Here is a 14,005-nt window from a genome sequence, read left to right as displayed (position 1 = left end):
CAAGTTGTTTCATAGCCTCCTTTAGGTAGTCCTCCCTCTTCCACAATACCACATTACCACCTTTATCAGCATTTCTGATGACGATCTCCTTGTTGTCCTTTAATTTGGTCATCAGTTGGTGGTATTGGAGCCCTTATTTTTAGTTATGCTGTTTTTATAATTTTTTCTCTTGAGTAGATCTATTTAGATTTTTTAAACCATCGATGACTTGCTCCTGGAAGACATCAATAGGGTCTTTAATCATTAACAGGTAAAATGTGGATGGTGGCTTAAACGGTGTTTGACAAAACTTATTTACCATGATTGGTGGATTTCCTGATTCAGCCTGATTTATATTCTCTTCATGTATTAAATCATAAAGGATGTCTATCTACCATATTTTCGGAATCCTGATTTGTAGTTTCTGCATGATCTTCCTGTGTTGTTTGAACATTAGCCAATGATCCTCCCACAACCTGGTCTACTCGTGTTGGCTTGGATTGTGCATAGAACTTTTGGAGTTTTAACTTTGACACATATATACATATACACATACACATACACATACACATACACATATATATATATATATATATATATATATGTATATATATATATATCCACTCGAGACTTAGCATAGTTGAATGAACTCTCGGGCAGAAGGATAATCCCAAGGATAACAGTTGTTTTTCCGCTTTCTTAAATACCAAGTCCGTCAGGTTAATGACTGTTGTCACTTGTTATTTCTGGTTTCTCTGGCACTATTTTTTCCAGAATTTCTCTGCTGCCGTTTTGGTTGCCTTTTGTATCCCCCTTCTTCTGTTTGCCTTCCTTCTCTCCCTCCGCTTTCTGTTTCGTTCCGATATGCATTAATTTGCTGTTTCTTGGTCTGAGCGATTGGAGGCGCTCTCTGCAAAAAAAATCCACTTCCTCAGTTAGGGAGTGTCTGTGAGCTGCTGGTGCTTTGATTTTTCTGCGAGTCTCCGCTTCAGACCCGCTCTCCACAGCCGAGCTTGCATTCGATGCAGAGGTTAGGTCAGGTTGCACATTCTCACTTCCTGTCCCTTGATCTAAGGTTTGTATTGGTCCCGTTTTACCTGCTTTTAAAGCATCAAACTTTTTTGCGAAGGTAAAAACTCTTCCATAATCGCACCGGTCCCGGTGAAATTTAAAAGCTTTATGCTCCCTCATTGCATCCTCCTCTTTTTTCCAAGCATTTTTTCATGTCAGCTTTCAATTTTTCTATGTCATCCTGATTATACACACACACACACACACACACAAACACACCCACACACACACACACACACACACACACATATACACACACACACAATACACATGCTGTTCTGTTAAAATATCCTAATATGTATTTCACGATATTGAAATAGCTACCCTGGAAACAGTAGAAATATTTTGTATCTTAGTTCCAATATGTCCATGCTTGTTATATGTTTTTTCTATGCACCTGCACTTTAAATAGCGAGAGGAAATGTATCAAGGTGTCATGTGATCAAGGGCAGGAGCGCCCGAAACACGTAACGGCAGAGGTGGCAAAATAAAAATGTATTGTGCAATATACAGGGTCCACGCTCGTCTTTTCTGAAGAAATTGGGATTGTATGGTCGAGCTTGAAGCTATACATATATGTATAAACATGTATATTATATATACACATGTATATATACATATACAGACAGAAATTTGCCATCTAAAATAAAGCATTAATGGTGGCACTGGGATAAAGTTTGTAAATTACAGTACAACCACATATACTACCCAATAAACCAATAAAAAAGGCTCACATAACACTTACATTTTGCAGCTGATTGAATGCTGCACTTCAAACTCAAAGTTGCAGATAACTGGACAGGAAAAAACCCGGGAAGCAGAACAGTCTTCAGAGGTTCGACCTGCTGCAGTCTCATCGCCAGATGATGGCTCATACTTCCATGTTTTGTTTAATTTCTCCAAGTCTTCCTTCAGCTGATCCAGGCATTGGTTTAAAAACTCATGTGCATCCTGAGAAAAGCAAAGCATTTTGTGAAATCATGACAAATGCTCATTAATAAGACCTGCTAAAGAGGAGGCCAGATTCCATTAGGAACTGTTCAACCTTTTACCTACAAAAGACCTGCTTACCTGACCTTTACCCAGAGAGGAAGAGTTTTGTGAGCTAGCTGAATTTATTACCACAAAAATGTTAAAACATTCTTCAAAAAGGTTAACCAATTCTGCTACATTATTGTACTTTTCTTGTTAGACAAACAGATTAGCAAGTTTTAGAAACATTCGGTATCTAAGACCCAACCGCCATTTAGGACTGTGGATACAATCAGCCTAATAAACAGACTTTCAGCCAATATCCCAGTGACACAACATCCTTAGGCTTTTTGTATAACCTTATTCGAAAAACTAAATTATTCCCCTGCTCTTCATTATCATTACTGCCCAGCTCCAGATATAAAGTGCAGAAAGACCAGGTCAATGATTAAAATGGGCAAGCTGGACCTAATCACTGGAGAAGGATCTCATCAGGTTGCACAACGTAAAATATTCACCATCACCTAGTCTAACATATAGGTTTGCTGAAGTTTTTAATTTTTCCTTAGCGCAGTCAGTTTTGCAACCTCACACAATGCTCAATCTCATCTTAATTTTTTTGCTGTCAGCTGCACATTTTAACGGCATGCTCTTTACAATAGTTTCTCATGTCGCTAAATTCCCAGTCTGTTGGACAGCACGTATTAACTATTTCTAGAGCACCTGTATGTTCTTAACACTGTAGAGCGAAGATCAGAACATCACCTAGCAAAATGCAGACCAATAATGAAAAACATAGAAATTTTCTAAAAGCCAAGTTTTCATTTTTTAATTCAGAAAGCATATGTGAAGTCAAAGCAACACCTCTCTAGAGCGGATGTTGCATTCTTTGGTCATAGCAACTTAGAACGCTCTGTCACCAAAAGAAAGAAAGAAAAAGCAACACAGGGACTTTTTTGCAGACAATGACCCAGTGAGAGGAAATTGTTGAGTAGCAAATCACAGAAATTTCGCGCCCAGAAAGGAAGGGCAGGTGTTCTAAACTGCACGGTCTACCACAATCAAGGTTTTGAACAGTGCTCTTGACGCGTTTGGTAGCCATTGTAGAGATCTTAAAATGCAGGATATGAGCAAGAATGCAATCTGGCCGCAGAATTCTGCAGCAATTTTAACCATTCAAGAACCTTGAAAGTTGTATCTGTCTATGACTAGACAGATACAACTGCCACAGTGTAGCAGATATTGCACTAGAACATTAACTAAGGAAATAGGATGGGGGCGTGGCTACGCAGGCGAACGAAATGGCCGCCTGAATGTAGAGCTCCGCCGGGCGAGAGAGGAACGGGGCCGTTCGCATGAGATCCGGCACTGCGCGGGGGTCGAAATATGCCTACAACTGACCCCTAACGCCACCTGATGCAGCCTGCCTAGTCTGGAGGAAGGGGGACGGAGTAGACGGGCGGAACAGCTGAGGGGTGCTGAGGCAGACTGTGCCTCACGGGCCGTTACGTTGCAGCGCCGGAGCGCCTGGTGAGTCTGCTTGATTGCCCCCTCGTTGTCCCCTTCGGCCTTGGGGTCGCCGTTGTGCTCTCCCGGGTCCGCTGCTCGGCCCCGGTGGTGTCTGTTGGAAGCGCGGCCCCTCGGTCCGCGACCGGCACTTGCGGCCTGGTCCGGCCTTGGGAGCCGGGGCCTCGATTTTCGGGGACTGCCCGGGAAGTGCGGCGGCAGGCGGGGGGTGCGGGCGGCGGGCTCCGAGGTTGGGGGGTGATTGGCGGGGGGTGCGGCCGGCGGGCTGCTAGGCGCGCTACGGTCGGCCACGCTTCGCTGCACACGGTGGGGGCCCGTCACCTTTGCCCCCACCGGTAACGTACACCCCAGACCCGCGTCTGTCCCCCTGCAGACCCAGAAATTGCACACTCTCCTGATCTCCTGCTAATGAGGCTGGCCATGAGTCTCGAACGCCTGTGCAAATTCATAAGACCGGCACTGGCTGCATGACCTGCGTACCATCGTCCATTGTGCTGCTGATGCCTCGAGGACCTGCACACCTGGTCCCCACACTACGCCATCATTTGCTACCTGTCCCGGCGGGGCTCTGGACCTGCCGGCTGCTGCTCAGGGATCGCCGCGGCCATCTGCTGGCCCTACCTCCTACGCAGGGCCTCTGACGCTTTGCTCCAGCCGGGTTAATACCCCGTCGACCTACGTTCCTCTGCCTTGGCGTCTGAGGCTCCTGCGGTGCGACTCAGCCCTAGTGCGGGGAAATATCGGGAACCCCTGATCCTCTGTTCCCGACCTGAACGCCCTGCTGTCGGGGTGCCCTGACGCTGTGCTCGACTTTCTGGCTGGTCGCAGTTGTCGTTGGGTCCTGTGACACTGGTGCTTTGCCCGCCATCACTTCCAACATGGTTAAGAAAGATGTTACCCAGAAGAGACTTACCTTCAGTTCGGCGCCCCCCGGTGCATCTGCGGCTTCGCCTGCAGCTGAGGCGGACACCGGGGGCCAGGCGGCGGCGAAGGACACCGCTGGTATGGTCGCTGAGATGATGGGTGAGATGCGGGCTGGATTCAAGGCCTTGGATTCTCGCTTCGATACCCTCGAAAAGAAAATGGCGGACATGGGCGCGACGATTCAGCTGCACGATAGGCGCCTGGACCTGGCGGAATCCAGAGTCTCAGACATCGAGGATGGAGCTGCGTCGACGCTGAAGAGGTTGGAACGTGTGGAAAAGATCCTTAAAGACGTCGCAATCAAGAACGAGGATTTAGAAGCGCGCAGTAGGCGCAATAATATCCGAATAATTGGTGTGGCGGAGACGACAGCAACCGGACGCTTTGACACTTTTGTGGAACACCTCCTGATCGAACTTTTTGGCCGAGACACGTTTACAACTGGCTTCGTGGTGGAGCGCGCACACAGATCGCTGGGGCCCCGGCCTAACCCGGGCCTGCCTCCCCGACCCATTATAGCCAGACTCATGAACTTCAGGGACAGACGCGGCGCTGAAAGCTGCCAGAGAGGCGGGCGAAGTTAGGTGGCAAGGGGACGTGCTCTCTTTCTACCCGGACTTCACAATCATGGTCCAAGATGCGCGCCGCAAGTACACTGGTGTCAAGGCTGCTTTGTGCAAACTGGGGTTACGCTATGGGATGCTGTATCCCGCCAGGCTCAGAGTGGACGTGGATGGCAGGTTTCGCATTTTTGATTCCCCTGCGGAGGCACAGGAATTTTGTCGAGCCTACAAAAACAGAGGGTCGCCTCGAAACTCAGGTGATGCACAACGATCTCCGCCACACACTGACTTGCAGGCTAGTGCTGACCTGTTTACTGAAACCGGACAGGGTTGACTTGTCTCCGCCCCATCTTTTTCATGACAGGCTATTTACCTCAGTATTATGCATCTGACAATGCTGTTATTTTTTTGCAGTGCTTTACGTAATTGCTGAGAATTGACTGTTGCCCCGATTGTGGTTCTCGCATGGCGGAGCGTCGCCTACCCCCATGGCACGAGCCGTACTGTACTTTTCTCTTATGTTGTCTTTATTTTACAGGTACATTGTTGGACAACTGTTATTGTTTGTTGCTCTTGGTTATTCTCGTGAGGGTGGGAAAAGCCTCCTAGGGCTTAAGGAGTGGCTGGGTGGTGGGTGGTTGGGGTGGGTTGGTTTACGCTTTGGTTCTGTTATTTGTACACACGCACTGTTTTTCTCTTTGGATGATGCCTGTTTTGTGGGGGGGAGGCGGCGGTTTTGCACACACATGTTTTACTATGATTCCATCGGGTTTGAATGGCTAAGATAGGGCAGCAGTCTGGTCCTTCCAGACTTACCTTCATGTCTTGGAATGTCCGGGGTTTAAATGACACGAGGAAGAGACGGCAAGTTCTAAATTACGCAGCGCGACACGGGGTGGATGTATTATTTCTGCAGGAGACACCTGGTGGGGGCTGACTCTTCCTCCTTTGCAAAAGGCTGGGGCACACAGATTTTTTTCTAGCTATAGCAGATATGCAAGGGGGGGTGGCGATATTGATACATAGACGCGTCCCATTTGTGCACTCAGACAGTCTCTTTGATGTAGATGGCAGGTATGTTGTAGTTACAGGGATACTTTTGGGCTTCAAGATCACCTTTGTTGGAATATATGGCCCCAATTCAGACTCCCTGCCTTCTTTCAGGGTCTCCAGGATGTTTTGCTGCGATTAGACACCGATATGATGGTACTGGGGGGCGACTTTAACCTGCTGATGAACCCTACCAGGGACAGCACCTCCTCTTCCCCAGACTGTAAGCCCCGCTCACGCGCTGTGCTGGCGGATATGTGCGCGCACTACCCACTGATTGACATTGAGGCCCGTTTGCACTCCAGCACACCCACCTACACCCATCACTCGGGATATCACAACACTAGCACCAGAATAGACTATTGGCTCCTTTCCCCAGGGGTGGCCGGTTGGGTGAGAGACCATTCGACGCTCCCTCGCACGCTGTCTGATCACTCTCCCATTGTATTGACCCTGCTGATCCCCAGATTGGGAGGGTATGAGAGACAATGGCGCTTTCCTGGCAAGGCGTTATCTGATCCGGTCTTCAAAGAAGACATTCGTACTGCCATAGAGGAGTATTTTGAATTTAACGAGGGCTCGGTGGCCACTTGGGCTACATTGTGGGAGGGATTCAAGGCCACTATTAGAGGGGTTTGCATCAACAAACATGTAGGGGCTTTGCGCGAGATCCGTGCCTCCCTGACCCATATTGAGACGGATATTGCCGCACTGGACGTGGCCACGCTCACTGACACAGACGGTAGGGTAGAGGCGCAAAGACTTGAGCTACTGCAAGAGTTCAGAGACACTGCTGATATGTCAGTTCCCTATCTCTGCACACAACACTCAGCTAGACAATATGGTGAAGGTGACAGACCGGGCAAGCTCTTGGCCCACTTGCTCCGTCCCCCCCGCCAGGCTTCATACATCTGACATGGCAGATGATCTAGGTGTTCGTCATCAGACCACCCCCGCCATTTGCGATGCCTTCCTATCCTACTACAAGGAATTGTACACCTCAAATCCGACGACTGACTGTCGCGACCCTGGCCCCTATATCAACGAAATGTCTATGGTGTTCCTCGAGAAACATATGCAGGAATTTCTGGCGATGCCTATCGACCAGGACTGCGTTGTGGAAGCCATTGATGCGTTAAAGGGCTCCTCGGCACCGGGTCTGGATGGCTTTTTGGCCGACTTTTATAAGGAGTACAAGGTGGAACTGGTGCCCCGCCTGATTGAGATGTATGCGGAGGCGCTCGAGACGGGGGTTCTGCCGCCCACGCTGCGAGAGGCAGTCATCATTTTACTTCCTAAACCGGGTCGGGACCCCACTAGGTGTGGATCCTACAGGCCCCTTTCCCTACTCAATCTTGACTATAAGATTTTGGCGAAAGTCCTTGCAACTCGACTGTCTTTACTTATGGAATCTATTATTTCACCAGCCCAGTCCGGGTTCGTCCCCCATAGATCCACCTCCTTTAATCTGCGGACGCTGTTTTCTGTACTTCACAGGGTTGACCCGGATACACCGGCGGCTGCGGTGTTTTTAGACGCCGAGAAGGCATTTGACTCCTTAGAATGGTCGTTTTTTCTGTCCGTCATGAACCGGATGGGCATGCCATCATTGTTTGTCTCCACGGTCGAGCTGCTTTATACTGCCCCCAGAGCACGACTGCGCCTTAATGGCACGCTCTCTGATAGCTTCCCACTTTCCCGGGGAACCAGACAGGGATGCCCCCTGTCCCCCCTACTGTATATTCTGGCCATGGACCCCTTGGTGCGACACTTTCAGGAGCGCCACTTGCACCGCGGACTCCAGTTTCGGACGGGTCCATTACTCATCTCCCTCTACGCAGATGATACCATTCTATATGTCAGATATCCGGAGACCAACCTGTCGCCCTTGCTGCTTGAGGTGGAAAGCTTTGGGAAATACTCCGGCCTTCGTATTAATTGGCACAAATCTGACATCTTTCCGCTCACCCCCTCCACTGCCCGCTGGGACTGCCCGTTCCCGCTTGAGTGGAATACTGATTCGGTGAAATATCTGGGTATCCACATTCATCTAGATACGGTATCCATGATCCGTCTCAATTACGGCCAGGCGTTAGACTTTTTGGAGGATAATATTACGCGTTGGATTCGCCTCCCTCGCTCGATGGCCGGCCGTATCGCCATAATTAAAATGCTTATACTTCCCCGTTTTTTGTATTTATTTAATAACATACCGATCCCGCTCACTCAAATCTTTTTCACCCAACTACGCTCATTGTTGTTGCGTTTAGTATGGGGGGACAGGAACCCTCGAGTTTCTTGGCGCATCCTAACGCTGCCTTATGAACGGGGTGGCTTTGGAGTGCCAGACTTTTATATTTATTACCTAGCCGCGCAATGCGCCTATGCGCATCCTTGGTTCCATCCGGACGCTCGGATCCCATATTTGAGACCTGAAGCGGACTTGGTACTACCACTTGCCCTCAATTTGATATTGCCCAAAGGCTTACCCCGAGACCCACTTGACATACAAACTGTGTCCACTACCTCGTGGGCCTGGATGCAGATGCGTAGACTGCTCCAGTTGGACGTACTGTACTCCCCGGCTCTTCCATTGCCTAACCCACACTGGCTCCCCATCACCGCGGAGGCGGTGGTCCGCAGAACGTTGTCCAAATACCAGCTCGCCACATTAGGGGATCTGTTCCCAGACGGACATGTTTTTTCGGTATCCGAGGATCCACGATTTACGGACCGGACGTTTATGGACTCCTTTGTCCTGACAAGGCTGAGGTCCATGCTTAGAGCACAGTTTCCCTCGTTCCCACTTCCGCCGGATGACATGGCAGCGCTGACTTTCCTACTCCAGTCACAAACGGGAGCCCACATGGTCTCCAGGTTATATGGACTCTGTGTGGCTGCCCTTGCTGCTGCGGATGCAAAAGTTCGTGCGGCATGGGAAATTGATCTGGGTGGCCCCATCACGGACGCCCAATGGGCTGCCTGTTGCCCCTCCACTAAAGGAGGTATCTGTCAACAGTAGGCATAAGCTAATACATTTTAAATTTTTGAGGCGCCTATACTTCACGCCGGCGCTGGCCCACAGAATCGACCCGGCCAGACCTCATCACTGCCCTAAATGCAAAGCTCCACATGCCGATTTTGCACATCTCACATGGACCTGTCCGAAGCTACACACCTACTGGCTACAGGTACACCACATCTTGGGCGACATTTTAGAATGCGAACTGCAACACAAGCCGGAGATTGCACTGCTTGGCTATGTCGCTGAGTTCCCCCGGACCACGCGTAAGCTTGCTGCCATAGGTTTCTTGCTGGCGAAAAGGGAAATTGCTTTACTTTGGGGGTCCAGGCGAATCCCTGATTCCAAGACTTGGATGCGCAGCCTTGCCCAATGCAATACCAACAGTGTGGAATACTCCACGCAGATCCCAACAGCTTCCCGCCCGATCGACATCTGGGGCCCATATCGACAGTATATTAGCAGGATTACACGGGATACACGCTCCCCAGCTGCAAGCTCTATTGTCCCAGAAGGGGTGGGCTAGGCGGTTTTGGTTCAACTGGCGTGCGCTGCCTAGTGCGTTCTACCAGGCTTAGCATATACACACTATTGGAAAGGGGTATGCGTGGGCTGCTGATTTTAGAGTGTATGCTGGATGGGGCCGAGCAGTTTCCCTCCTCCGTTTCCCTGTACGCCTTGCCCCGGTTGGAGTGGTCGCTTCACCCTGGTCTTCATTTGTCGTTTTACCTGCCCTCGTCTGCTTATGCCAATGCTAACGCCATCTTGCTTGTAAATGGATGTGTTGCTTGCCGCTCTCTCTATCACGAAGGCTCATTCGTTTTCGTTGTGTTTGAAAAAGGTTATATCTCTTTGCGTCACCTCTCCACGTGTGAGATTTTCCTTCAGATATGGAAAAGTGAAAATAAGACTTTAGAATGTGTTACAATACTTGTAATGTTATTGGTCTAGTCCTCCATTTCCTCACTTTGTATAATGATCACTACTGTTTTCATTGTAAGCAGTTTCATGTATAAATGTATGCTTGCACGGACCAATCTGATGCTAATAAAGAGATTTAAAAAAAAAAAAAAAAACTAAGGGAATAGGATGCTGTGAATGATAATTTTCTTCAATCAATGTAATTTGCCAGAAACTGGCACTAGCAACCTTCGATATCGGACTCCAAAGAAAGGGCAGTATCAATATAAATACCTAGATTGCAAAAACTTTGGCAGGAGGCGGAAGGGTGGCCCATGACTTCTGCCGAAGTGGAGGGATCCCATTTATCAATTTACTAGTTAGTAATAAGCTCCGATTCCAACAGATTAGGTTTCAAAAGTAAGAGGTCATCTACCCAGTAGTTAACAGTTCAGTGAGTGTATTTTGACATGAAAGCAAATGCGAAGTGATGTTCTGCTTGGTAATGTCCTGCTCAGAGGAGGGTGTTCATCAACTGACAAGCGTGCATGTGGGACTTTACTCCTTTGGTATGCAGATTGCAATCAAGAGGCAACCTTCAGATGTTAGTGAGGATACAGTACAGATCCTTGTGGAACAATGCAGTTGATGCATTACACATCAGATGAGTATGGTGGAAGAATCGAGGTGTGAAACTGATCTATCAAAATGTGAAAGCCATATGAGGGCTCTTTTATTGCAATGTCCTTCAGACTAGCAAGAAGAAACAAAACCTGATTGAGTGTCGAAATTTGCAAATAGTTCTAACTGGACCTGGGCTCCGACACCAGTCATCAAGCATCTTGCAGAGGTAATCCAATACTGAGCGGACTAGTTCAGTACTGTGGCTCAGTGTGATATGTCAATCCTGAAAGGGGTGTAAAGATGTTAATTTCGACAAATGTTTGTAGCAGAGTAAAAGCCATTTCTTCTTGAATGTTCCAAATATAACACAATGAGGTAGGATGAAGTTACAGGAATCCTCACCCTGAAGGTAAGCACATGTTTGACCTGCCACTTTATTATAAAGATATTACTTCTAAATACAAAGGAATGTTCATTACATAGGTCTTGTGAATAATTAACTAGGCTATGAGTAGCTATGGGGAAAGCAAACTGGTGTAGCACTCTTAAGTCTGAGGGGATGGGCAATGTGTGTGAACTACATTTTGCATTTTATTTATTTATAAAGTTTTTGGCTGAAAAGCATAAGCACACTAGCTCCAGACTCTAGTCATTAAATCCTGAACTGAGTACCTCTCTCTCTTAAAGGAGTGGCAAAGCAAAGTGAGAGGCAGTCTTACTCAGTGCTTAATTACAGCATATACAACACAACTCTACAGCACGCCACTGCTCAGCTCTACAGACAATCTACTGACACAACGACATGAAGTTAGCCCCAACATGCCCTTAGGCAGAGAGAAGACTGGGGGGGGGTGTAATGAGGAGGCGAGATCCAGTGTACGCCTTTATTTCACTCAGGTACCACATAGAAAGCTGTTAATGCTCCCTGCGCCTCACGCCTGTTCCCAACATTCTAGACCCAGCACACACATACACAAGAGGAAGGAGAGGGAGGGGGTAGGAAGGCAGAGGAAAGAGGATATTGACAAAAAAACATGTTACAGAATACGGCATCTTCTCCCTCACATCAACAATTAGTTCAATACATATTCTTTAAATTGAATGGGTGGTTTAATGGTTCTTCTGTCAAAACTATCAGTAAGGTTAGTTTCATTCTTCGATGACGATACATTGACGTATAATGCACATTACCTTGCTCTCTATTAACTTTATCAACTCACACTGGGACACTCAGGGTCTTGAACAGTTTCGCAGTTGCTCAAAGGTTCATGGGTTTTAACGCTAACAATGCTTGACCCAGTCCATCTTTGTCCATTGTCTAGTAAGACTAGCATGCCTTTTATTTGATCCCACGTCTGGGTTCACTGTACTTGCTCATATTTGGTCGATCGATTTTTGGAATATTTTACTCACCTTGTCACCAGTACATACAGAATTTCTTTTGACAGCATTCCTAATGTCATAGTTACTGTACATGCACCCCTGGCGCTGGTTTACAATGTTTTATTATTTTGAAATCTATTTCCACCTTACTTTTGTTTTCCCATTTCTTTCACGCTAACAAATTACTTACCTTTGGTAACTGCTTTTCTGGCTAAGGCTATATCTAGCTGCACATTCCTTACCTTAGAATTTCAACCAAGAGTCAGACTGGATCCAGAAGATTTTTCATGAGCAGTACCCCTGCGTGCTGTAGATAACGTAGATCAGCTCCACGTGCATCGTCCGCGCCAGAAGTGACATCTGCGGCATCTATATAGGCGCCACCCAGGTATGCCAGAAAACGACTTTCTATGCCAGAAAGGCCGAGCCTTGAGGAACACAGACCACTAGTGTGGAAAACTAGAGCTCTGAAAAAGATCAGCCCTCTCCCTAGAAATTAGTTCACAGAATGGGGGAAATGGGAGGGTCAGTAAGAAATCTGTGGCTAGGCAGAGTCTCTACCAGATAAGGATTTACCAAAGGTGATTAACTTGCTCGTCTGATAGAGCATTCTAGCTGCAGATTTCTTAGACTAGATCGTAATACCAACCCCGGCAGTGGGTCTGCGGACCAATTTCAAATAAGGAAGACCTCCAGGACCGAACGTGCAAAATGCCCATTCCTATGGGTAAGACCGTCGAGACATTAATGTTTAGTAAACGTGTGTAGGGAACCCCACATTGCTGTCTGGCAGATGTCTAGGACTGTAACTCCTCGGGTGGTTACAGCTTCAGTTCTTGTGGAATGACCATGCAAGCCTTCAGGAGGTTGCTTCTTGGCGAATCCGTAGAGCACGACTCCTCTGGAGATGGTCTGCTTCTGTGCAGTCTGACCTTTCTTCGTACCAACATACTCCACAAAGTGTTGGTCGTTCACTCGGAACTCGTGTGGGGTCAAAGTAGAACAGCAACACTCCTTTTGGGTCTAAAAGGTGGAGTCGCTCCTCTTCTTTAGAGGGATGTGGAGGAGCATAACAAAGTAGGCAGTGTTGTGGTTTTTCTCACGTGAAATGGCGTGACCACTTTCGGGAGCAATGTGGCTCTTTTTAGAAGCACCAGTTTGTCAGGAGAGACTGAAAGGTAAGGCAGCTTGGATGGCACAGCCTCCAGCGCACTCATTCTTCAGGAATATTTAATAGGCACAAGGAAATCAGTTGAGGGCACAATTCTAGAGTCTAGAGAGGCTCGAAGGGCGCACACATCAAGAATGTTAACACAATATTAATGTACCCCCGAGGCATGTTAAATTGTGAAAGAGACAAGATGTACAAGACCTTTCAGAAACCTATGTGCAATAGAGGATTTGAAAAGGGAGGGGTTGTTCAGGCAAAGGCTAAAAAACACAGAACGGAGCAGAAAGATAGCCCTTTAGAGTGCCCAGAGCAGAGCACTGCTGGGAAAGTGAAAGAATGAAAAGTTGAACTTCAGAAAAGGGATCAATGTCTTTCTGCACACCATGCCACAAATTATTCCAACGGCAGGTGTGTAGAGTCTTGGTTGAGGGACACCTGACTTCCAAGATGATGTTGCAGACTTCGGGAGGAAGGTCAAAAGCTGTCAAATACTGCCGCTCAATCTCTATGCAAGACGGCAGAGAGTGGACAGGTTTGGATGGAGGACCCTCCTCATGCTCAGTAGCTCAGGATACCAGACTCTCCATGCCCAGTCCTGAGCCACAAGGATGACTTGGGCCCAATAGTTCTTGATCTTCTTGAGAACTCTGGGCGGGAATAGTATGGTTGAAAATGTGTATAGGCGGCCTGTGCTGTACTCGAGACAAAAAGTATCTGAGCGAGAGCAGACTTGGAAACTCCATTGCGTAAAATTGCTGATATTGGGCAATCAGCGGAGGCGAACAGATCAAAACAAGGCTCTCCCCACTGTTGAGACCT

General features: G+C 47.7%; 1 protein-coding gene across 3 annotated transcripts in view; it reads right to left on the bottom strand.

The window, feature by feature from the left end:
- USP37 (ubiquitin specific peptidase 37) overlaps window positions 1-14,005 on the bottom strand; it is a 396,132-nt gene that overhangs the window by 263,295 nt on the left and 118,832 nt on the right. For all 3 annotated transcript variants that reach the window (XM_078679235.1, XM_078679238.1, XM_078679236.1), the window contains one exon: window positions 1,796-2,001. In XM_078679235.1, coding sequence (XP_078535361.1) covers window positions 1,796-2,001 — 206 coding nt within the window. The remainder of the gene's footprint in view (window positions 1-1,795; window positions 2,002-14,005) is intronic.

Source organism: Lissotriton helveticus, chromosome 3_1 (genome assembly GCF_964261635.1).
Source record: "Lissotriton helveticus chromosome 3_1, aLisHel1.1, whole genome shotgun sequence".
Classification (NCBI taxonomy): domain Eukaryota; kingdom Metazoa; phylum Chordata; class Amphibia; order Caudata; family Salamandridae; genus Lissotriton; species Lissotriton helveticus.
Note: the sequence above shows the minus strand (reverse complement) of the source record. Positions and strands in the feature narration are given on the sequence as shown.